Below are 23,800 nucleotides of genomic sequence, written 5' to 3' on the forward strand. Positions count from 1 at the left end.
TAAACTCATTGGAACTTTCAAGCTCATTGGAACTGTCAAGCTGCAAAGGACTTAAATATCAAGGCATTTAAATTCAAAGAGAAAGCAGTCTGCAGTTTAAAAACAAAATCGGTGCTTGTTTGTTGACATACACCTGAGGGGTAGCATTATAGGATTTGTGCTACATGACTGATTTCACAATTTATCATTATCACAGTGGGATGCCTGTCAGTTCACAATTTGATTGACAGCTCCAAGTGCTTATATAGTCTTTGATGTGGGACTGTGATTACAAATGCTTATTGTTATAAGGGATTAAGGAACTTAAATTTAGTGAATGGGATTTAAAAAAAAATAATAATGTGTGTTTCTTTTAAAATAGTGAATTAATCAAAAGACATATGGAACTTTATTTTATTTCCTCTCAGCTTGGGTCCTGAGGTCTGCCCATGGTGGATCCTGGGTGAGTTGGCATGGTAGGTATGAGGAAAGGGTGGATGGTGGGGAGATATGTTGGCATGAGTTGGCACAGGAGCTATAAAGGGCCATGGGGGCAGAGGATGACATGGATGGGTAAGGGGGTGTCAGGGTTGAGAGCTAGAGGGCTGTTTTATTGGGGGTTTTTTTGCAGCCAGGCCAAAGTGCTGGTATATCGAGGCTGGCCTTTCGCCCAGTCCACCCCTGTACCCGGCAGCCTCCGAACTGTGCCCGGGGGGGGGGTGCCGGGCCCAACTCCCATTGTACCCTGCGCCCACCCTCCTCCCCACCGGCTTCCCGGGATGAAAATCAGAACTTCCGGAGCAGCTCTTCAGGAGCCTGGTCCATGGAGCCAGGAATTCTCTCTCCCGAGCCGGGAGTGAACATTCAGGCCTGTGAGTCTTCCTGAGCTTGTGGAAGGTGTGACATAATACAAGTCTTTCTTTGACTCTCTCTTCTCTGTTGTAACCTTTACCCATCTATCTAATCTATAGATAGGACTCTAATTGTTTCCCTCTGAAGTGTCTGGCACGGTGTGGTGAACCTGTGTAAATCATTGGCGTATTGTGTCGAACCCTGGACACCGCGCTTTAAGAAGGATGTCAGGGCCTTGGAGGAGATACCGAGGAGATTTCCTGAACGGAATTGGGGATGGGGGAACTTCAGTTGCTTGGAGAGGCTGGAGAAGCCGGGGTCGTTGTCTTTAGAGCAGGGAAGGTTGAGAGATTGAATAGAGGTGCTCACAATGATGGGGTTTTTGGTAGAGTAGCCGGGGAGAAACAGTCTCCACTGGCAGGGGTCACTGGACATGGACAGCAGGGGTCACTGATTTTCAAAATGTTAAAAACTGAAGGGGCGATTCGGAGAATTCCCTCTCGGGAATGAGTTGCTCTGATCTGGAAGCAGATTCAATAGCTACTTCCAAAAGGAAACTGGTTAAACATTTGATGGGCTGCGGGGATGAGCCGTGTGAGTGGAACTAACTGGATAGCACTTTCAAAGAGCTGGCCCAGGCAGGATGGGCTGAATGGTCTCCTGTGCTGTATAATTCTATGATCACCTTCCTCCTACAAATATTGAAGCCTCACTGAGGTCCCTGGCTCAACTCCCTCCCTCAGTGAGCCTGGAAATTAAACTTTTGTTGCCCCACCTCAGTCTTTCCCTCCCCTCACGTTCACCCACTAAGTAATTACTGACCCCCCACCCCCCATCCATCTTGGTACCGTTTTGCTCTGTGTTTGTTTTCTCGATTAAAGAGCCCGCCTACCTGGATTGCAATGGGAACTAATTTATTCCTGGCGTTATTATACAGCAGGCACAGGGGCGCTGTCAGGTACTGCAAGGTGCAGGGGTCAGTGGCATTGGCAGGAATTCCGTCCATTATCTCGTAGTCCGCCAGGTAAATGTTGCCTCTCTGTCCCAGAATAAAAAAAAACACAATAGAATTAGAATTAAAATTGTTTCTTTGCAAATTCCCATGCTGGAGTCTGTTCTGGGGCACTGAATTGTGCTTGGGGTGGGTTTCTTGGGGGCTGGTGACCCGTGCTGAGTGGCTGCCTTGTGTCTTGTGCAGGAGCTTTGCACATCTGGCCACCATCAGACCGGAGGTTAGACCAAGCTGCTCCACTCTGGCGGGCTTCATATTCAGGTGAATTCCTGCCCTCCCATGATGTGCACTCGTGAACGTGTGTACTAGTCAACAATTCAGTGCTGAGGGGTAGAGATTGTGGCCAATTGCCTCTTCCTAATGTTGGCTGGGGCCAATTCCCGTGTCGGCTGTGATCACAGCACACGCTGCAGTCAGGCATGAGGATTACTGTGCCCACGGGAATTGGAGCTGAGAGGCACAGTTGCAGCAACACTGCATCATTCCCCCAGACAGCGCTTGCTGAGACGGCCAATCGTCACCGGGGGTGAGGTTTTCCCCAAAGGTCATCAGTTGAAAACCTTGCTGCATAATGTTAACATGGGCTGCTGATCTTTCCCTGTCAGCCCGGAGCCTGTGCAGGAACCCTGTTTCCAAGTGAAGGCTCAGGGGAAATGACAGCTGACTGTTCCCATCTCTTCAAAAGGACTGATTCCCACTGACATTTTCTACGGAGAAATTGAGCAATCTGACAGCAGATTTGATTGCATTTGATGACCTGAGCTGCTCACTGGTCATTTTAATCCTTTCAGCCCTCTTTCCCCTCACCCAGGCCACACCCACAGAGGTTACTCCCTCCACCAGTCAATGCCCACCACAGGCATTCCCTCCCCACCACCCTGCCCACCACAGGTAGCCAGCAAACCACCATTCTGGCCCTTACTTCCTGTTCTTTGTCCTTGTAGAGGCCCAAGGCCTCAGTCATCAATATCCATGAGGTCCCCGTTAGGCTGGTCTCTGGGATGCTCCCCATCAGCCACACTCCCATCAGTCTCGAATAGACTCCATGACTGAGCATCCACAGCTCTCCGGCAGAGTCATAACTCTCAGTGAAGAAATTTCTCCTCAGTCCTAAATGGCCGATTCCTTGTCTCCGAGACTCTGTCTTTGGGTTCTAGACTCCACAGACAGGGAAATATCCTCATGAGTCTGTGTCAGAGTCTATGTCTCTGTGTTCTAGACTCCCCAGGCAGGGAAACATCCTCCCATCACCTTCCCTAGAAATCTGTTTGAGAGCTCCTAGCATGTAGGAGTGTCAGCACGTAAACCAGAGACAGCTACAGCAATATTGGGTTCTCAAAGCCAGTGACCATGGGGGCACCAACATTGAACCACATCCTCTTTGCTCTGGAGGGAAAGGAACAGGTAACCCTGTTCCATATTCGTCACTCATCTTAACGAGGATAACATCACAGTCACGTTCTGTTACCCGTCTGCCAGGCACACCTTGGAACCTCCCCAGTATCGCAGTGTTTAGGATCTCTGTACCTTTATCTCCTCCTCCAAGGTGAGTTGCCGCTCCAGGCAGATCTTCACCATTTCATTCGTGACTGGAAATTTCTCCGGCAGTTTCTTGCATTTCTCGAAGATGACAGGGTTGCATCCGTTGAGAAACTGGTATCCGAACATGAAATCCTCCTGCCAGTGCTGCATAACGTACTCTGCAAGAGTAACACACAACGTGATCGCCGCTAATTCACTCATTCACTACTCTCCTCCTCGGCCAGGCTTCCCCAGTCTTGACAAAGAACAGGAGGAGGCCTGTTTCATCAGTCAGTGAAATCATCAGTGAATTCCAGATCCTTTGATAATCTTACCCAACAAATATCTATCAGTCTCAGCCTTGAAAGCTCCAATTCCCCACCCCCCCCGCCCCACCCCGCCCACCAACGGCAACAGCCTTCTGGGGAGAGAGTTCGAGATTTTCACTATTCTTTATATGAAAATGTTCTTCCTCATTTCACATCTAAAGGGTCTGGATCTTATTTTAAGGTTATACCCCTTGTCCTGGGCTCCCTCAGCAGACAATGTATCTACCCGATAGAACCCTTTTAACAATTTAAACACCTCGATTAGACCGCCCCTCAATCTTCTAAACTCAAGGGATTACAAGCCTAGTCCATGAAACCAGTCCTCAAAATGTAACCCTTTCAGCCCGGTCGGAGACTAATAAATCCTTTCTGGGAACTGAAAGTAGTTACACTGGTTGGGGTCTGACCCAGGTTCTGTACAACGTAAAAATAAGTTTCACCCATTTAGTATTGGAGCCACCTCCAGCCAAGCAACAAACACAATTTTGAGATTTGCTGATGATACCAAACATGGAGACGTGGTTATCAGTGAGGAAGAGAGTAATGGACTTCAAAAATGCAGAGACAGGCAGATGGTGTGGATGAGATCTGTGAGGTGACACCTTTTTAGTAGGGAAGTACGAGCATGAAATGCAAGTTATCTGTTTCTGTATCGGTACAAAAACAGGCAGTGTTTGTGTACCGAGATCTTTATTGTTGATAGAAGCGGTTATAAAGCAGTTAATGCAGCTGATTAATGTACGTCAGTCCCTGTAATTCCAGAGACCACACTTTCGGAAGAATGTGGAGGCTTTGGGGAGGATTTATCAGAATGGTTCCAGGGATGAAAGACTCCAGTTAGGGAGAGACTGGAAGTTAATTCATCTCTAACTTCCTTAGGGACGAGGAAGTTAAGAAGAGATTTGATGCGGGCGTTGAAAATTATGAAGGGTTTATTTAGATGGAGGTTGTTCTCAAGGCTGAAGGGGGCAATGAGCAGGGGGCACAGATTTTAAACTGACTGACTGAAGAACCAGAGACCACCCGAGGAAAATCTTATTTATCCAACAAGAGGGAAAAGCGATGGGCCCCGGAGTGTGTTTACCACCGTCATCGGCCCTGTGTGGGTGAACTTGGGTGGTGGGGGCAGTTATACCTGAGGCTGTTAATGTGTGGAGTAAATGCGGAGGATATGACAAACCTGAAATGGTGTTGCTAATCCGAACAAAGATCTTCTCAAAGTCAGCAAAATCGCTCCATGAAGATTGAAACATGTGCATAAACCGATTCACATACAGATTCTCCATCCTGTAAAAGACACTTTCCTTTAGTTAGCAGCCTCAGTGATAGAGAATTCTCAGCTTTTCTGGGCACATTAGTTGAGCTGGCACAGTGCTGGTGAGTGTGTATGGGCCAGTGAGAAGAGGGGGCGTCTGGGTGCGGTAGGGGAGAAAGGACCACCAGGTCCTGGAAGGGTCTATAGTCCATGTTTTGGAGTTTGATCTAGTGACAGGGCATCTTGTGTTAGCAGAAACCAACAGGGCACCACACTCGACTGGAAACTGCAGGAGGGTGTCTCATTTTCCAAAATACATGGGCAGAGGCCATTGTGAAGGCACTCGGAGAATGTTATGATGATGTCTGGGATCTCCTGGAGAGAGACTGATATGTCATTAACACCATGGACATTATTAAAATATCTTTCCCAGATCAACAATAACATGGAGAATTTGGCCACGCAGCTTGTTTTCTGAGCATTAACTGGCCACCTAGACCCCTCTAACACTGACCACTGTGAAACCCCACCCCCACATGATCACTATCTGACACTCCCATTGTGCTGCTGCTGTCCAAGCCTTTCCTCTTAGCTCAATCTGTCCCCGTCTTTACACAGTTCTCCTGACTCCAGCTCAGCCCCAGTGGAGAAAGGGAAATAAGGTGCTGTTTGGAATATTATGGTATGTGAGGACAAGCGGTGGTTGCTGTGGGTTGTCAAGCTAATTGGTGCGTTTGCCCTTGGACTGTCACTGTGCCCTCTGTCCTGTACTCCCACCCAGACATGGGGAGCTGCCCAGGATGGTCCTCGGCTCTGCTTTTATACCCAGTGAACAGACACCGTGGGCTGAGGGCAGTCTCCCTGTACTTACAGAACTGAAATCTGTTACTTTATCTCAATAGCTGGTTCACAGACCCCCATTTCTATGAGAGAGAGGTGTGATATGAGTCATCCACACTCCAACACTGTCCACACCTTTAGTGTTCCATCTATCATATTCCACCAACTCATGGCTACTTTAGAAATGGAGATACCACCAAGGACACTTGTTGCATTGTTAAAACAGGGTCTGATTCCACTGTTGGTGCAGCCAGTGTTAAAACAGGGTCTGACTCCACTGTTGGTGCAGCCAGTGTTAAACACGGTCTGACTCCACTGTTGCTGCAGCCAGTGTTAAACACGGTCTGACTCCACTGTTGGTGCAGCCAGTGTTAAACACGGTCTGACTCCACTGTTGGTGCAGCCAGTGTTAAACACGGTCTGAATCCACTGTTGGTGCAGCCAGTGTTAAACACGGTCTGACTCCACTGTTGGTGCAGCCAGTGTTAAACAGTGTCTGACTCCACTGTTGGTGCAGCCAGTGTTAAACACGGTCTGACTCCACTGTTGGTGCAGCCAGTGTTAAACAGTGTCTGACTCCACTGTTGATGCAGCCAGTGTTAAAACAGTGTCTGATTCCACTGTTGGTGTAGCCAGTGTTAAAACAGTGTCTGATTCCACTGTTGGTGTAGCCAGTGTTAAAACAGGGTCTGACTCCACTGTTGGTGCAGCCAGTGTTAAACAGGGTCTGACTCCACTGTTGGTGCAGCCAGTGTTAAACAGGGTCTGACTCCACTGTTGGTGCAGCCAGTGTTAAACACGGTCTGACTCCACTGTTGGTGCAGCCAGTGTTAAACACGGTCTGACTCCACTGTTGGTGCAGCCAGTGTTAAACAGTGTCTGACTCCACTGTTGGTGCAGCCAGTGTTAAAACAGTGTCTGATTCCACTGTTGGTGTAGCCAGTGTTAAAACAGGGTCTGACTCCATTGTTGGTGCAGCCAGTGTTAAACACGGTCTGACTCCACTGTTGGTGCAGCCAGTGTCAAACACGGTCTGACTCCACTGTTGGTGCAGCCAGTGTTAAACAGGGTCTGACTCCACTGTTGGTGCAGCCAGTGTTAAACAGGGTCTGACTCCACTGTTGGTGCAGCCAGTGTTAAACAGTGTCTGACTCCACTGTTGGTGCAGCCAGTGTTAAACAGTGTCCGACTCCCTGTTGGTGCAGCCAGTGTTAAACAGTGTCCGACTCCACTGTTGGTGCAGCCAGTGTTAAAACAGGGTCCAACTCCACTGTTGCTGCAGCCAGTGTTAAACAGGGTCCGACTCAACTGTTGGTGCAGCCAGTGTTAAACACGGTCTGACTCCACTGTTGGTGCAGCCAGTGTTAAACACGGTCTGAATCCACTGTTGGTGCAGCCAGTGTTAAACAGGGTCTGACTCCACTGTTGGTGCAGCCAGTGTTAAAACAGGGTCCAACTCCACTGTTGCTGCAGCCAGTGTTAAACAGGGTCCGACTCAACTGTTGGTGCAGCCAGTGTTAAACAGGGTCTGACTCCACTGTTGGTGCAGCCAGTGTTAAACACGGTCTGAATCCACTGTTGGTGCAGCCAGTGTTAAACAGGGTCTGACTCCACTTTTGGTGCAGCCAGTGTTAAACACGGTCTGACTCCACTGTTGGTGCAGCCAGTGTTAAACAGTGTCTGAATCCACTGTTGGTGCAGCCAGTGTTAAACACGGTCTGAATCCACTGTTGGTGCAGCCAGTGTTAAACAGTGTCTGAATCCACTGTTGGTGCAGCCAGTGTTAAACACGGTCTGAATCCACTGTTGGTGCAGCCAGTGTTAAACACGGTCTGACTCCACTGTTGGTGCAGCCAGTGTTAAACACGGTCTGAATCCACTGTTGGTGCAGCCAGTGTTAAACAGGGTCTGAATCCACTGTTGGTGCAGCCAGTGTTAAACACGGTCTGAATCCACTGTTGGTGCAGCCAGTGTTAAACACGGTCTGAATCCACTGTTGGTGCAGCCAGTGTTAAACACGGTCTGAATCCACTGTTGGTGCAGCCAGTGTTAAACACGGTCTGAATCCACTGTTGGTGCAGCCAGTGTTAAACAGGGTCTGAATCCACTGTTGGTGCAGCCAGTGTTAAACAGGGTCTGACTCCACTGTTGGTGCAGCCAGTGTTAAACAGGGTCTGACTCCACTGTTGGTGCAGCCAGTGTTAAACAGTGTCTGAATCCACTGTTGGTGCAGCCAGTGTTAAACAGGGTCTGAATCCACTGTTGAGGTCCTGGAGGGGGGAGGTTGTCCCGCTCACTGCAGTCACCTACATGTTTGCCCCTGGGGTTTTAGCCCCCAGTGGTGGATGGGCCAGAGGGACGGGGACATGTAGGAAAGTAAAAATGTTTAATTCTCAAGCCTGACCCCAACCCACCGACTGCCAGTTTTAATGGGTGGTTTAAGTGACAAGGGGGGAGGGCAGCAAAATATTTGCCAGAGGCGGTGCACCTCCAGGTTAACTGGATTTTAATTTTTAAACACAAGACTGGGATTTCCTGGTCATGGTAAGTTAAAGGAGATGGGAAGGGGTAAGTGCTTGTGGGCCAATAGAGTGAGAATTTTCCTCCCCACTCTCCAAGGCCCAACTGCCTTAACTCCCATTCTGATCTTCCAACCCCCATCCCACACAACACTCCTGATGTCCAATGAAAAAAGCATTTCCAAAAAATATTAGGTCTGGCCCAGCGTCCCCGCTCTGTGTCTCTGTGTTAAGCAGGGCAGGATGCATTTCTCCAGTCAGTGAGGCTAGAAAATGCATTGTACTTTCCACCAGTGAATTCACTGTGTGTCACACTCTACCCCCAACCTGAAACTCCACAGGACTTTCCTCTTCTGCTTTGGAAATTTCCTTAAAACTCTGTCCGTCAAGGTGATTGTTTTAGACACACTCAGTGACTTTTATTATTTTAACACATGTATCACCTGTCTGAAAACAGCAGCGTCATTCAGACTATGTGCAATGTTGTAGCTCCTGGTGGTGTTGGGGTTGGTGGTGGTATAAATCCTCTCCTTTCACATCTCTTCACAAATGATTTCCAGCTTCAATGGGAAGGATGTAAAAAAGCTGCCAACTCAACATCACCTGTTTCACTCCACACAATAGTCAAAATAACCCTCTTCCTCCAGAAACCTTTGTTGGTTTTCTACCCATATTGTGGGCTTTTACTGTGCTATGGGTATTTGAGTGTGAGAGAGAGCGAGAGGGAGCGCGAGAGGGAGCGCGAGAGGGAGCGCGAGAGAGAGCGCGAGAGAGAGCGCGAGAGAGAGCGCGAGAGAGAGCGCGAGAGAGCGAGAGAGAGCGAGAGAGAGAGCGAGAGAGAGAGCGAGAGAGAGAGCGAGAGAGAGAGCGAGAGAGAGAGCGAGAGAGAGCGAGAGTAAGAGTGCGAGAGAGAGTAAGAGCGCGAGAGAGAGTAAGAGCGCGAGAGCGAGAGCGAGAGAGCGAGAGAGCGAGAGCGCGAGAGCGAGAGAGCGAGAGAGAGCGCGAGAGAGAGCGCGAGAGAGAGCGCGAGAGAGAGCGCGAGAGAGAGCGCGAGAGAGAGCGCGAGAGAGAGCGTGTGATTGGGCGGTGGGGTTCAGGTGTCCAGTGTTCACGTGTGAGTCAAAGCTATGAATTCTGGCATGATGACACTGTAACTGAGCCCAGTTCTGTCCCCGCCCACGCTCCATGCACACAGTTGCTAGCAGGGATCCACAGGGACTGGAATATTGACTGATCCCCCTTTCCCAGCCCTGTGTCCAGGTAGGGATCCGCTAACCTGGTTTAGGCTGGAAATAGATTCTGGGGCTGTCGGGTTTTATGCGTAAGTAGGACCCTCGACCAATGATCCATCGGGGGACGGGACTGGAGTCAGCGAGTCACTGGCAGAGTCTTTACTCACGCTTTGGTGTAGTTCAGGACAAAGTCAACTCCTTTTTCACTGTCAAACTGAATGTCACGAGGTAAGTCGCTGTGAAACTTTGCATCAATGCTCAGTGGGAAACCTGGATGCCATTCCTTCCATCTACAATACACAAAACATTCTGATTCAGCAGCGTAAAGCAGCTCAGTTTGTTAGGGAGCATGACCAGAGGCGTTATAAAATAAACGGTACAATTTTAAAGGGTGTGCACGAGGTGAGAGTACAAGAGATGGAGAAACCTTTGAAGGCCACATGGTAAATTGAGACGGCTGTTAAAACACACACAGAATTCTCGGTTTATAAGCGTAGAATACAAAAGAAAAGCACAAGTTAAAGTATAACGTGTTTTAACAAATTCCCAGCTGGAGATCTGTATCCAGTTCTGGGCACCACATTTCAGGAAGGATATCGAGACCTTGGAGAGGAGATTCACTGGGATGGTCTCTAACTGAGACCATCCCAGTGAATGTGAAGAGACCAGAGGAGCCGGGATTGTTCTCCTTAGAGCAGAGAAGGTTAAAGGGAGATTTAATTGAAATGCTCAAAATTAAGAATGGTTTGGATTTGCTAGATTAAACACAGAAATAACCTGAAAGGGCGGCAGGGACAGAGTTAATAATGACTTTCAAAAGGGAATTGGATAAATATTTGGAGGAGAGACGTTTGCAGGAGAATAGGGAGGGAGTGGGGGATGGGACTGATTGGACAGAACCGACACTCAAAACTTGGCTAGTCAGGTGAAGGATAGAACACTGGAGTTAAACAAGCTTTTAGACACAAAGTGACACAGTGCAGGTCACGCGCCTCAGACAAGATAACAGAGCAGGGAGGCTGTGATCTCTAGGAGATAAAAGATGATGCAAAGGCCTGGAGAAATATGGAGCAATTAAAGAGAGGTCTGGTGGAGAAGAGGTCATCTGCATCTACTGGAGCCTGAAGTGATAATGAGCTGTAAAAGGAACTCGAGTCACTATGATGTATTGAACTTATGTCACCGTGATGCACAGAAGACAGGTCACAAGGCCAGAGGCAGAGATTGGGAATGAGTGGGTTAAAAATCAACTCTCAATCCAAAGCAAGTGAACAATTTCAGTCTGTGCTGTTGGTGTGTGACCAGCGCAGACCGACACACACTCTGTTATAACACACCCAGGGACCTGAACTCTGGGGAGATCAGTTGCAGACGAACAGAACCAAGGCTCAGGGAATCCTGACAATGCATAGGGTACAGGAGGTCAATCATATAAACCCAGCGCAGGGTACAGGCAAGCTCAACTTGACAGGGCCGCCTGTTATTGGCTAAAAGGGTCACCGAGCCAAGAGGAAATAACCACTGGGCCAGCAGTGTGAGGAGGTGACTCCTCCAGTCTCCAGGGCTGTGTGCCATGTCCATCCTCATGCTGAGTGAGGAGACTGAACAGGGGGTGTGCCTTGGGCAGAGAGTGAAGGAAAATGGCTGCAGGTCTCAGCTGCTGCATCACAGGCAGAAGACAGGTCACCAGCAAAGAACAATTCAAATCATCTAACCACAAAAACGAGATTACCAGAGAATTCATGAGGCTCATTTGACTTATCCACAGCTGTGGTGAAAGTGCAGGCAAATTATTGGAGGAGTTTGTTGTTTCTGTTGAGGGAGCTTTTGAATGGGGAACCACAAAGTTCAGAGTGGGAGAGATGGTGCTGCAGTTTCCCCCAGAACGTCCAATGTCCAGGTACCTGCAGTGACTCACTGTCAGGATGATAGGCTTTCCTGCAGCTGGTCAATCGAGTGTAGACAGGCAATGTGGAGAACAGGCCCCTCAAGCAACAGGCAAAACAATGAGGAATATTTGGCTATTTGTTTGACCTCCCCCATTCTAGGGGTGAAGGGACCCCCCTGTGATTTGGAGACTCCAGCCTCACATTTACCAAGCAAGCTCCCGGCAGCCAATCAGGTGCCCTGATCAAATTTCCCCAAATTCAGCAGGGAAATGGGTCAGAGCACAAACTAGCAACTGAACTTGGTCAGGCAGCGAGGGATGGAGTGTGTTGGGATTGTGAGTGGTGGGGTCAAGGGACAGCAACAGCAGTTCAGATTGCTTTTGAGGCTCCTATAGTGTCCTCCCTCGTCCACTGCGAACTCAGTGACAGCCCAGGACCCTGGAGTAACCACGACACTCCCTGTGACAAACTCCTGCCTCAGCTAAGCCAACAAGAGCAGGGACTCAACTGGTCTGTTTCAGTCAGGTAGGTATGGATAGCCTTCCACTGTTAGAAACACAGCGACCTAACCTATTCCATGGACATCATGACTTTACCTGTAGAGTTTCTGCCTCTCCTCCAATTCCCGATGCCGGTGTTGTCTGGCAATCTGAGTCTGGTCATCACGTGCTAATCTTGCTGCAGAAAGACATTTCAGACAGAGTTACAGAGCGTGTGTGTCCTGGGGCAGTGTTTAGACAGAGTTACAGAGCGTGTGTGTCCTGGGGCAGTGTTCAGACAGAGTTACAGAGCGTGTGTGTCCTGGGGCAGTGTTCAGACAGAGTTACAGAGCGTGTGTGTCCTGGGGCAGTGTTCAGACAGAATTACAGAGCGTGTGTGTCCTGGGGCAGTGTTCGGACAGAGTTACAGAGCGTGTGTGTCCTGGGGCAGTGTTAGGACAGAGTTACAGAGCGTGTGTGTCCTGGGGCAGTGTTTGGACAGAGTTACAGAGCGTGTGTGTCCTGGGGCAGTGTTTGGACAGAGTTACAGAGCGTGTGTGTCCTGGGGCAGTGTTTGGACAGAGTTACAGAGCGTGTGTGCCCTGGGGCAGTGTTTGGACAGAGTTACAGAGCGTGTGTGTCCTGGGGCAGTGGTGGACAGAGTTACAGAGCGTGTGTGTCCCGGGGCAGTGTTCAGACAGAGTTACAGAGCGTGTGTGTCCCGGGGCAGTGTTCAGACAGAGTTACAGAGCATCTGTGTCCTGGGGCAGTGTTAGGACAGAGTTACAGAGCGTGTGTGTCCCAGGGCAGTGTTAGGACAGAGTTACAGAGCGTGTGTGTCCCGGGGCAGTGTTAGGACAGAGTTACAGAGCGTGTGTGTCCTGGGGCAGTGTTTGGACAGAGTTACAGAGCGTGTGTGTCCCGGGGCAGTGTTTAGACAGAGTTACAGAGCGTGTGTGTCCTGGGGCAGTGTTTAGACAGAGTTACAGAGCGTGTGTGTCCCGGGGCAGTGTTTAGACAGAGTTACAGAGCGTTTGTGTCCTGGGGCAGTGTTTAGACAGAGTTACAGAGCGTGTGTGTCCTGGGGCAGTGTTCGGACAGAGTTACAGAGCGTGTGTGTCCCGGGGCAGTGTTTAGACAGAGTTACAGAGTGTGTGTGTCCCGGGGCAGTGTTTAGACAGAGTTACAGAGCGTGTGTGTCCCAGGGCAGTGTTTAGACAGAGTTACAGAGCGTGTGTGTCCCAGGGCAGTGTTTAGACAGAGTTACAGAGCGTGTGTGTCCTGGGGCAGTGTTCGGACAGAGTTACAGAGCGTGTGTGTTGTGGGGCAGTGTCCGGACAGAGTTACAGAGCGTGTGTGTTGTGGGGCAGTGTTTAGACAGAGTTACAGAGCGTGTGTGTCCTGGGGCAGTGTTTAGACAGAGTTACAGAGCGTGTGTGTCCTGGGGCAGTGTTCAGACAGAGTTAGAGCGTGTGTGTCCTGGGGCAGTGTTCAGACAGAGTTACAGAGCGTGTGTGTCCTGGGGCAATGTTTAGACAGAATTATAGAGCGTGTGTGTCCTGGGGCAGTGTTCAGACAGAGTTAGAGCGTGTGTGTCCTGGGGCAGTGTTCAGACAGAGTTACAGAGCGTGTGTGTCCTGGGGCAGTGTTCAGACAGAGTTACAGAGTGTGTGTGTCCTGGGGCAATGTTTAGACAGAGTTACAGAGCGTGTGTGTCCTGGGGCAATGTTTAGACAGAGTTACAGAGCGTGTGTGTCCTGGGGCAGTGTTTAGACAGAGTTACAGAGCGTGTGTGTCCTGGGGCAATGTTTAGACAGAGTTACAGAGCGTGTGTGTCCTGGGGCAATGTTTAGACAGAGTTACAGAGCGTGTGTGTCCTGGGGCAGTGTTCAGACAGAGTTAGAGCGTGTGTGTCCCGGGGCAGTGTTCAGACAGAGTTACAGAGTGTGTGTGTCCTGAGGCAGTGTTTAGACAGAGTTACAGAGTGTGTGTGTCCTGGGGCAGTGTTTAGACAGAGTTACAGAGCGTGTGTGTCCTGGGGCAGTGTTCAGACAGAGTTACAGAGCGTGTGTGTCCTGGGGCAGTGTTCAGACAGAGTTACAGAGTGTGTGTGTCCCAACACACTGTCGAATGGACCCTCATTCCACAGGCTTGGTCAATCACTGTCCAGAGACATGTTAACTGGAGATTTTGTTCTCTGTTCTGATAAAATATTAATTCATGTGGGTTTTTTTTCTTTCTTCACCTTTGAAAAATTAGTGGTGAATTTTTTTGTGCTCATCAATATCAAGGCTGTGAGCACAGTGAATAGAAATCCTCTCATTTCAGACAGCCAGCACATCAAACACTCCCCATGACAGGTACAAGATGGGACTGCTTAGAGTTTCCTCTGGGCGTTAGTTAGCTCACTTCATTAGATGGCTAGTGTGTGGTTCAGAATAATACCAACATCACAACTTCAATTCCCATCTGGCTGTGGTAGACTTGGGACCTGCTTCTTCACCTTAACCCCAATGCTGGATGCAGAGAGTGTCCCTCTCTAATGGCGAGAGGTGTCTACTGTCCCTCATGAACTACGGTTAATTACCTACTTAGCTAAAGTTCCCTCTACACCATCCCCATCAAACACTCCCAGGACAGGTACAGCACGGGGTTAGATACAGAGTAAAGCTCCCTCTACACTGTCCCCATCAAACACTCCCAGGACAGGTACAGCACAGGGTTAGATACAGAGTAAAGCTCCCTCTACACTGTCCCCATCAAACACTCCCAGGACAGGTACAGCACGGGGTTAGATACAGAGTAAAGCTCCCTCTACACTGTCCCCATCAAACACCCCCAGGACAGGTACAGCACAGGGTTAGATACAGAGTAAAGCTCCCTCTACACTGTCCCCATCAAACACTCCCAGGACAGGTACAGCACGGGGTTAGATACAGAGTAAAGCTCCCTCTACACTGTCCCCATCAAACACTCCCAGGACAGGTACAGCATGGGGTTAGATACAGAGTAAAGCTCCCTCTACACTGTCCCCATCAAACACTCCCAGGCACGGAGTTAGATTTGTCCTCAATCTATGAATGCTGATATTAGTAATGAGTCTATTATGTGGAGCCTTATCAAAGGCTTATTGGAAATCAACATATTTTACTTCTGCATTACCCTTGTCTCCTCTTTATTACTCCTTTTAAGAATTCAGTATAGTTGTTCAAACAAGACCTTCCTTTTTGAATTCCCCCCTGGCTATTCTTTATTCTATCTCTGGTATTTAAATGTTTACCATTTATTTTTGAGTACAGATTCCATTATCTCTCCTCTCAGAGCACAATGTGAAGGAGTCTTGGCTGCTGCCAGGGTAACAGGTAACGACCTGCATGATGCAAACCACTTGTGCATTGTAGGTAAGTTCAAACCCCACCAGAGCATCTGGGAAATTTAAATTTAATATTTTCAGGTTGAGTTAGATTTTTGATCTACAAGAGAGAGTTAAGGGTTCATCGGGGTCAGGCGGGAAAGTGCATTTGATGCCGCAATTAGATCAGCCATTATAGGGCAGCGCAGGATCAAGGGGCCAAATCAACTCCTCCTGCTCCTAACTCTTGTCTTACGCTGTCAGGCTGGTCATAGGGGTCACTCAGGACAATGCGTGAGCCTTATACCTTAGACCAGCAACAAGCCTGTCATTAGGGCATAGCCTAATACTGTCTTGTCCTGCTTCACCCTGTCTACAAGGAAGGAGATGTTGCTGTCTGTTCTGGTGTAAGAGTCTCAGTGACCTCCCTCTTACAGCAGTGCACTGTAAACTTGGAAATATTGCTGATGTTAACAGTTGTTGCCTGAAAGGGAGCCTGTGTTGTGAAGGTTAAGGGCCATGCTGCTCTTGACAGACACCTGTTAAGCTTTGCTGATTTTCATTTGGCGATGTTGAGATATACGATGGACATGCTGACTCAATGTCATACATTTCCCATTGTCAGCTACAGTCACAATTACCCCATGCAGTTGTCAACTGTTTAGCATCTTTACCAACCTTTCCTACAAGATTATTAATCTCCAGGATCACACCTCACCGCCCATTTCGGCCTATCAGAGGCCTATTAAAAATGGGTGGAGGAGGACAATGTTGGAATTGTTGACATAGCCTGGCCCAGCAGCACCCCCACAGCAGGGCCCCCTCCCCCCACAGCAGGGCCCCCTCCCCCCACAGCAGGGCCCCCTCCCCCCACAGCAGGGCCCCCTCCCCCCACAGCAGGGCCCCCTCCCCCCACAGCAGGGCCCCCTCCCCCCACAGCAGGGCCCCCTCCCCCCAGAGCAGGGCCCCTCCCCCACCAACAGCAAGGTCTCCCCCACCCGGGTCACGAACGCAGCAGAGAATCTGGCCTGTTTCTGGAAATGTATTATTGTCAATGGGATCAATAAAACCAGCTGCTTCCATCACCAAGTGACTTTATCTTCCCCACTGTTCAATGCACTTGGTGATTTCCAAGCATTTTTTCACCCTAATTTCATCTGCTCGTCTCCTGAAGCCACTGACTCATCTTCGTTCATGGGTTCCAGAGTGTTCCGGCCTCATACATGTGGATTAACACATTAATGGCAGGCTGTTTGGCCATGAAGGGCATCACTGTAGAGCCTGCCATCCACACTTAACACTGTTGACCAAGGGGTCAGAGTGTGGGTGGGTTGTCTTATTGACATTTCCTCCCTCTAGCCCAGGGACCTGAAGGTCAACTGTAACCCGCCAGGTGTCCCAGCGCCACACCTTCTCTCACATTCATTGTCCAGGGTTTGGTACTAACCGTGTCCGTCTCGTAGCTCGATTTCCTTGTGGTCAGTAATCCATCGGTAACACGGAAACTCCATGTACTCTCCTGCGGGCGTTTTGATTGTGATGTATTTACAGTACCAGTCATCGTGAACCCAGTACTTGCGTTTCTCAATCTTCAACAACAGGATCTGCCCGATATCATTCGTCACTGTCACATCATATGAGTCCACCTACACGAAGTGAAGGGGAACATTAGTGTTGTGTTGAGTGTAAAGAGCAGGCACTGAGCCACAACATGATGCCTTTACATGCTGTCATCATAAAGGGAAAATATCAAGACTTGACCATCAGGGCTGTCCCTCTTATTCTGGTCGAAAATCAGGGTCGGACACTTTTTAAACAGACAAACATAAAACGATTGTCTCTCACATGTGCACAACAGGAGTTATCCTACCAAGAACAAAAACTGAAAGTACTGGAAAAACTCAAGCAGGTTTGGCAGCATCTGTGGAGAGAGAAACAGAGTTAACATTTCGAGTCCCTGTGACTCTTCTACAGTTATCCTATCAGGCCCTTTCTCTTCACATTTCAACCTTAAATATGAGTCATGACAAACTGGGCAGTGCTTCTCCTAAACATTAAAATTGCCTCTTCTATTTACCCCCGTGTTTAGCTCCCAATTTACTTTGGACACTCGCCTCCATCACTCATTCCAGTGATAAAGTATGAAGACTACTTCTTACTCCTCACAGGATTTTCAAATAGTTTGAGGCAAACCAGAATCTGGTTTCCTTTACCATAAATCCAAGGCAATGCTGGAGTAATCCAGAGTTCCAGGCTCTGGGGACAGGGGTTCGAATCCTACCATGGCAGCTGGTCGAATTTAAATTCAGTTAATAAATCTGGAATTCAAAAAAAAAAAGCTGGTCTTGGTAATAGTGACCATGAAACCATTGTCAATTGTTGCAAGAACCCATCTAGTTCATTAATGCCGTCCTTACCTGGTCTGGCCTACATGGGACTCCAGACCCACAGCAATGTGGTTGACTCTTAACTGCCCTGAAATGGCCCGAGCAAGACACCCAGTTGTATCAATCTGCTACAAAATCTTCCCTCCCTAACTGCACTGTGGGCGTACCTACACCACAGACACCGCAGCGGTTCAAGAAGGCACCTCACCACCACCTTCTCAAGGGCAATTAGGGATGGGCAATAGAAAATGTGAGGTCGACATCCTGTGAAAGAATTGTTAAAAATCAAGCAGACTGGACCAAGTTGTTTCATTGGGCGTTTCTATGGAAAGGGATGTTTTTTGCTCCAGGTATTAATTAAACTGAAGATGCTGAAGAAGTATTAAGGAGTCCGTGGAGTCTAGCTGATGAACAATCCATGTAAAGTCTACAGCACTGTGTCTTCAATCAGGCAGGATTGACAGCTTTTAGACAAAATTAGGAACACAAAGGGTGGGATTTCCCAGGACCACCCACTGCTGGGATCGTCCGGTCCCACCGAAAGTCAATGGGCCACATATCCCCCCGTGACTGGCCGTGCTACAGTGGGGCTGGAAAACCCTGGCCAAAGATTTTAAAAAGCAAATCAAGGGGAAGAGCTCATCAGATTTAATTTTAAAAGGAGTTAAAGATAGTATTAAGTCAAAGGAAGAGGCCTCTAATAAAAAGAGCACTGAGTGTAATGATTGGGAGACTTTTACCATTACACAAAGGACCACCATGAAACTGATAAAGAAAGAGTATATGAGAGTAAAGTGGTAAGTGACCTAAAAGCAGATAATGGAAGTCTATTGGGATATTAAAAAGGAAGAGGTTAAACATGAGTTCCCAACCCAAAGGGCAGAGACATGAGAGAGTGGATGATTCATGTCGACCTCCTCTGGAGGTCCCCAGCATCACAGGCGCCAGTCTTCAGCCAATTCGATTCACTCCATGTGATATCAAGAAATGGCGGAAGGCACTGGATGCTGCAAAGGCTATGGGCCCTGACAATATTCCTGCAATAGTACTGAAGACTTATGCTCTAGAACTTGCCGCGCCCCTAGCCAAGCTGTTCCAGTACAGCTACAACACTGGCATCTACCCGGCTATGTGGAAAATTGCCCAGGTACATCCTGTACACAAAAAAACAGGACAAATCCAACCCGGCCAATTACTGCCCCATCAGTCTACTCTTCATCATCAGTAAAGTAATGGAAGGGGTCATCAACAGTGCTATCAAGCGGCACTTGCTTAGCAATAACCTGCTCACTGACGCCCAGTTTGGGTTCTGACAGGGCCACTCAGCTCCTGACCTCATTACAGCCTTGGTTCAAACATGGACAAAACAGCTGAACTCCCGAGGTGAGGTGAGTGACTGCCCTTGACACCAAGGCAGCATTTGATCGAGTGTGACATCAAGGAGCCCTGGCAAAACTGGAGTCAATGGGAATCACAGGGAAAACTCTCCGCTGGTTGGAGTCATACCTAGCACAAAGGAAGATGGTTGTGGTTATTGGAGGTCAGTCATCTCACTGCAGGAGTTCCTCAGGGTAGTGTCCTCGGCCCAACCACCTTCAGCTACTTCATCAATGACCTTCCTTCCATCATAAGGTCAGAAGTGGGGATGTTCGTTGATGATTGCACAATGTTCAGCACCATTCGCAACTCCTCAAATACTGAAGCAGTCCATGTCCAAATGCAGCAAGAACTGGATAATATCAATGCTTGAGCTGACAAGTTCCAGGCAATGATCATCTCATGGGAGAATCTATCCATCGCCCCTTGATGTTCAATGGCATTAGCATCACTGAATCCCCCACTATCAACATCCTGAGGGTTACCATTGACCAGAAACTGAACTGGACTAGCCATATAAATACTGTGGCTACAAGAGCAGGTCAGAGGCTAGGAATCCTGCGATGAGTAACTCACCTCCTGACTCCCCAAAGCCTGTCCACAATCTACAAGGCACAAGTCAGGAGTGTGATGGAGTACTCTCCGCTTGCCTGGATGAGTGCAGCTCCAGCAACACTCAAGAAGCTTGACACCATCCAGGATAAAGCAACCGCTTGATTGGCACCCCATCCACCAACATTCACTCCCTCCACCACCGACGCACAATAGCAGCAGTGTATACCATCTACAAAATGCACTGCAGGAACTCACCAAGGCTTCTTAGGCAGCACCTTCCAAACTCACGATCATTACCATATTGAAGGACAAGGGCAGCAGATACATGGGAACACCACCACCTGGAAGTTCCACTCCAAGTCACTCACCATCCTGACTTGGAAATATATCACTGTTCCTTCGCTGTCACTGGGTCCTGGAACTCCCTTCCTAACAGCACTGTGGGTGTACCTACCCCACATGGACTGCAGCGGTTCAAGAAGGCAGCTCACCACCACCTTCTCAAGGGGCAATTAGGGATGGGCAGTAAATGCTGGCCCAGCCAGTGACACCCACACCCCATGAATGAATTTTAAAAATGGTGAATAAGGATATGGTAGAGATGTTTTATTTGTTTTCACAGTCGGAGACACACAACCAATTCCAGAAATAACGGGTAACCAAATGTCTGATGAAAATGAGGAACTTAAATAAATAAACATTCTGAAGAAACAGTGTTAGGGAAATTGTGACTGAAAGTTGCCAAATCCTCTGGACCTACATTCTGGACGTCAGTGCAGAGAGAGTGGATGCATTCCTTCTGATTGCCTCGATTCTAGAATAATCCTCATGCTTTAAAAGGTAACAAACCAAACTCTGCTATTCAAGAAAGGAGGGAGAGAGAAAACAGGGAGCTGCGGTTTGGTTAATCTAACATCAGCGGTAGTCAAAACACCTGAATCTATTATTAGGGACGGGGTAACATGTAGAAAATGATAATGATGAAGCAGAGTTAATATGGATTTGGAAAAGAGTTGTGTTTGATAAATCTGCTAGAGGTTTTAGGAGGATGTAACTGTCACCTTGTATAAGGGATGATGTAGTGCATTTGGATTTTCAAAAAGCATTTTATAAGATGTCACACAAGAGGTTAATGCACAAAATGAAGATTCACGGGATTTGGGACAATATGGGATCAGCATGGATTGAGGATTGGCTATCGGACAGAGAACAGAGTAGGAATAAACCCTAAGATAAAAGCAAAATACTGCGGATGCTGGAAATCTGAAACAGAAACAAAAATAGCTGTAAAAACCCAGCAGGTCTGACAGCATCTGCGGAGAGGAACACAGTTAACGTTTCGAGTCCGTATGACTCTTCTTCAGAACTAAGGAAAAATAGAAATGAGGTGGAATATAAACTGGTTTAAGGGGGGGTGGGACAGGTAGAGCTGGATGATAGGTGATAGGTGGAGATAGCCAAAAGATGTCATAGACAAAAGAACAAAGAGGTGTTGAAGGTGGTGATATTATCTAAGGAATGTGCTAATTAAGGGTAGAAAGCAGGACGAGCAAAGTACAGATAGCCCTAGTGGGGGTGGGGTAGGGGGAAGGGATCAAAATAGGCTAAAAGGTAGAGATAAAACAATGGATGGAAATACATTTAAAAATAATGGAAATAGGTGAGAAAATAAAAATATATACATATATAAAATTAAAAAACCCTATAGTTCTGTGCCTCTCATTAGGACACATGCTGTTACTAGTCAGGCACACATATCTCCGTCAAGAGGCGATATATCTCAGCGGGGTAAAGCGGACTGCCTCACGAACCAGGGCCTGGCTTTGCTGTGCTCTCAATACTGACTGCGTACTGACTGGACCAGCTTCCTTCCAATGAACTAGCTTCTCATTTTCCAGAGATCTAGACCATATCAGGAAATCCAGGAGGTTGGATACGTCCAGCAGTTCTTTACCGAATGGTGGAATAGGGAACCTCTCCGCACACCCAAACCATTTCTTTTAATGCGGCCTCCAACTGACTTGGCTTTTCTGTTAAAAATTTTAAGAAAGTCGCTTCTGGCTTTCACAGTATACGCAACTCGACACAATCGCGCAGTGTGGAGCTCGAGGGGTGTAATGAGTCACCAAACCATGGACAGGGATTAGTCAACCTTGCACTAGCCACAAGCTTAGAACATCATCTGCTGTCATGCTGAACCTTTGAACAGGTTTGCTTCTAGCCATTCTTTCCTTTGCACTCCCCCTACACGTGCTCATTTACTGGAATATAGTGGCAGCAACTCTCAGTGTAAACCTGGACATCAAGTGTTTATTGCTTATTGACCTAGGGAGGGCATGGCAACTGACCTCATGCCTGTCCACTAAAGCAGCGACTACACTTCAGAAATACCCTGAACAAGCAAATTATCAAAATAAGTGCATCCGCCATTAAAGGAATTTGGAATGGATCCTATAGTGATGGGGCTGGGGACAACCACGTTTGGAGCAGGGAGTTGAGTAAAATGGATTGAATTATTGCTGAAACATTGGCTGTAGTTCCAGTCCAGCTCTGACCCATGAGATATGGTGGGCGCAGAGTGTTTTCCCAGCAGCAGTGTCCTCAGGACCGTTCTGCTGAGGGGTGCAAGTCCGAGTTAGCAGATGTTGCAGGGACACTGGGTGAATGCATGAAGGCTGCACAATACAGTGAACCCTGGAGCAACGAGGGACTGAATATAGACCAGCATAGCTCTCGCATGCAGAGTGACTGGCGCCACTGCGGCATCTCCTTCTACAGGAGAATGAAGCCTCTGTCGGGATGTATCGAGAGGCTTTTCCACAACAGACAGCGATAGGGGTCACTCTCAGCACCTGCTGTCTGTCTGGAAGGTGATAGCGTTTATTCAGTATCACCAGCACATCTGTAATTCCAGTGGGAACGGGTATACACTGGCAGGCACTGTGCCAGAGCAGACCCCAGCTGTTAGAGGGGGGGGAGGAGAGAGGGAGGGGGTGGGGGTGAGGGGAGTGGGGGAGTTGCCGGGGGGGTGGGGGGGGGGAGAGGGGGGGAGTTGCCGGGGGGGTGGGGGGGGGTTGGGGGGGGGGGAGAGGGAGAGGGGGGGAGGGGGGAGTTGCCGGGGGGTTGGGGGGGGGGGGGGGCGAGAGGGGGGGGGGTTGCCGGGGGGTTGGGGGGGGGGGGGAGAGGGGGGGGGGTTGCCGGGGGGTTGGGGAGGGGGGGGAGTTGCCGGGGGGGGGGGGGGGGGAGTTGCCGGGGGGGGGGGGGGAGAGGGGGGGAGTTGCCGGGGGGTTGGGGGGGGGGGGGGGGGAGTTGCCGGGGGGGTGGGGGGAGGGGGGGAGTTGCCGGGGGGGTGGGGGGAGGGGGGGAGTTGCCGGGGGGGGTGGGGGGGGTTAAACAGGAGGTTTATTCTCACCGCTCCCCGTTCGAAGTCATTGTAAAGCGGTTTGTCCAGGAGGGTCTTCTCGCTGCTGCCATCAGCTCCCACCAGGGTCAGGTAAATATAATCATCCGTGCCCGCGAACCACTGGCCGCCAGTCGCCACTGTCACAGTGAAGGAGAACATCCCGCTGGAGAGGGTTCAGCCCCAGTGTCTGGCCCCAGTGTCTGGCCCCAGTGTCTGGCCCCAGCACATCGCCAGCCTCCCAGTCTGTCAGCTCCCCGCCCACATCACTCGCTCTCCGCTTTATTCCCACCTCTGCTTCCGCCCACTTTCCTCTCTCGATGAAGCAGCAAAAGAGACAAGTTCCCAAACCCCGAACCCTCCCCGCCGCCTGTCTCCAATCCGACTGCCGCTCTCACACTGTCTGCTTTAAACTTCGTGCAGAGAAGGTGTAGCTGGTATTTCTAGTGTCTATTTGCAAATTATCCTTCCGAACACACACACACAGACAGACACAGACAGACACACACAGACACAGACACAGACAGACACACAGACACACACACAGACAGACACAGACACACAGACAGACACAGAGACACACACACACACAGACACAGACACACACACACAGACACACACAGACAGACACAGAGACACACACACACAGACAGACACAGACACACAGACAGACACAGAGACACACACACACACAGACACAGACACACACACACAGACACAGACACACACACACAGACACACACAGACATACAGATACACACACAGCAGCTCCACTGGTCAGGAACCCACTTTCACAGTTTGACATGGGACCTGGTGCCTGGG

General features: G+C 49.1%; 1 protein-coding gene across 1 annotated transcript in view; it reads right to left on the reverse strand.

The window, feature by feature from the left end:
- LOC144668504 (polyunsaturated fatty acid 5-lipoxygenase-like) overlaps positions 1-23,161 on the reverse strand; it is a 48,258-nt gene extending 25,097 nt beyond the window's left edge. Inside the window, exons 1-7 of the mRNA XM_078530541.1 lie at positions 22,991-23,161; positions 16,707-16,905; positions 12,025-12,106; positions 9,707-9,829; positions 4,874-4,980; positions 3,371-3,543; positions 1,724-1,870 (exon numbers count right to left, since the gene is read on the reverse strand). Of these exons, the coding sequence (XP_078386667.1) occupies positions 1,724-1,870; positions 3,371-3,543; positions 4,874-4,980; positions 9,707-9,829; positions 12,025-12,106; positions 16,707-16,905; positions 22,991-23,140 (981 nt within the window). The 5' untranslated portion in view covers positions 23,141-23,161. The remainder of the gene's footprint in view (positions 1-1,723; positions 1,871-3,370; positions 3,544-4,873; positions 4,981-9,706; positions 9,830-12,024; positions 12,107-16,706; positions 16,906-22,990) is intronic.
- Between the last annotated feature and the right edge of the window lie 639 nt (positions 23,162-23,800).

Source organism: Cetorhinus maximus, chromosome 27 (assembly GCF_964194155.1).
Source record: "Cetorhinus maximus chromosome 27, sCetMax3.hap1.1, whole genome shotgun sequence".
Lineage (NCBI taxonomy): Eukaryota > Metazoa > Chordata > Chondrichthyes > Lamniformes > Cetorhinidae > Cetorhinus > Cetorhinus maximus.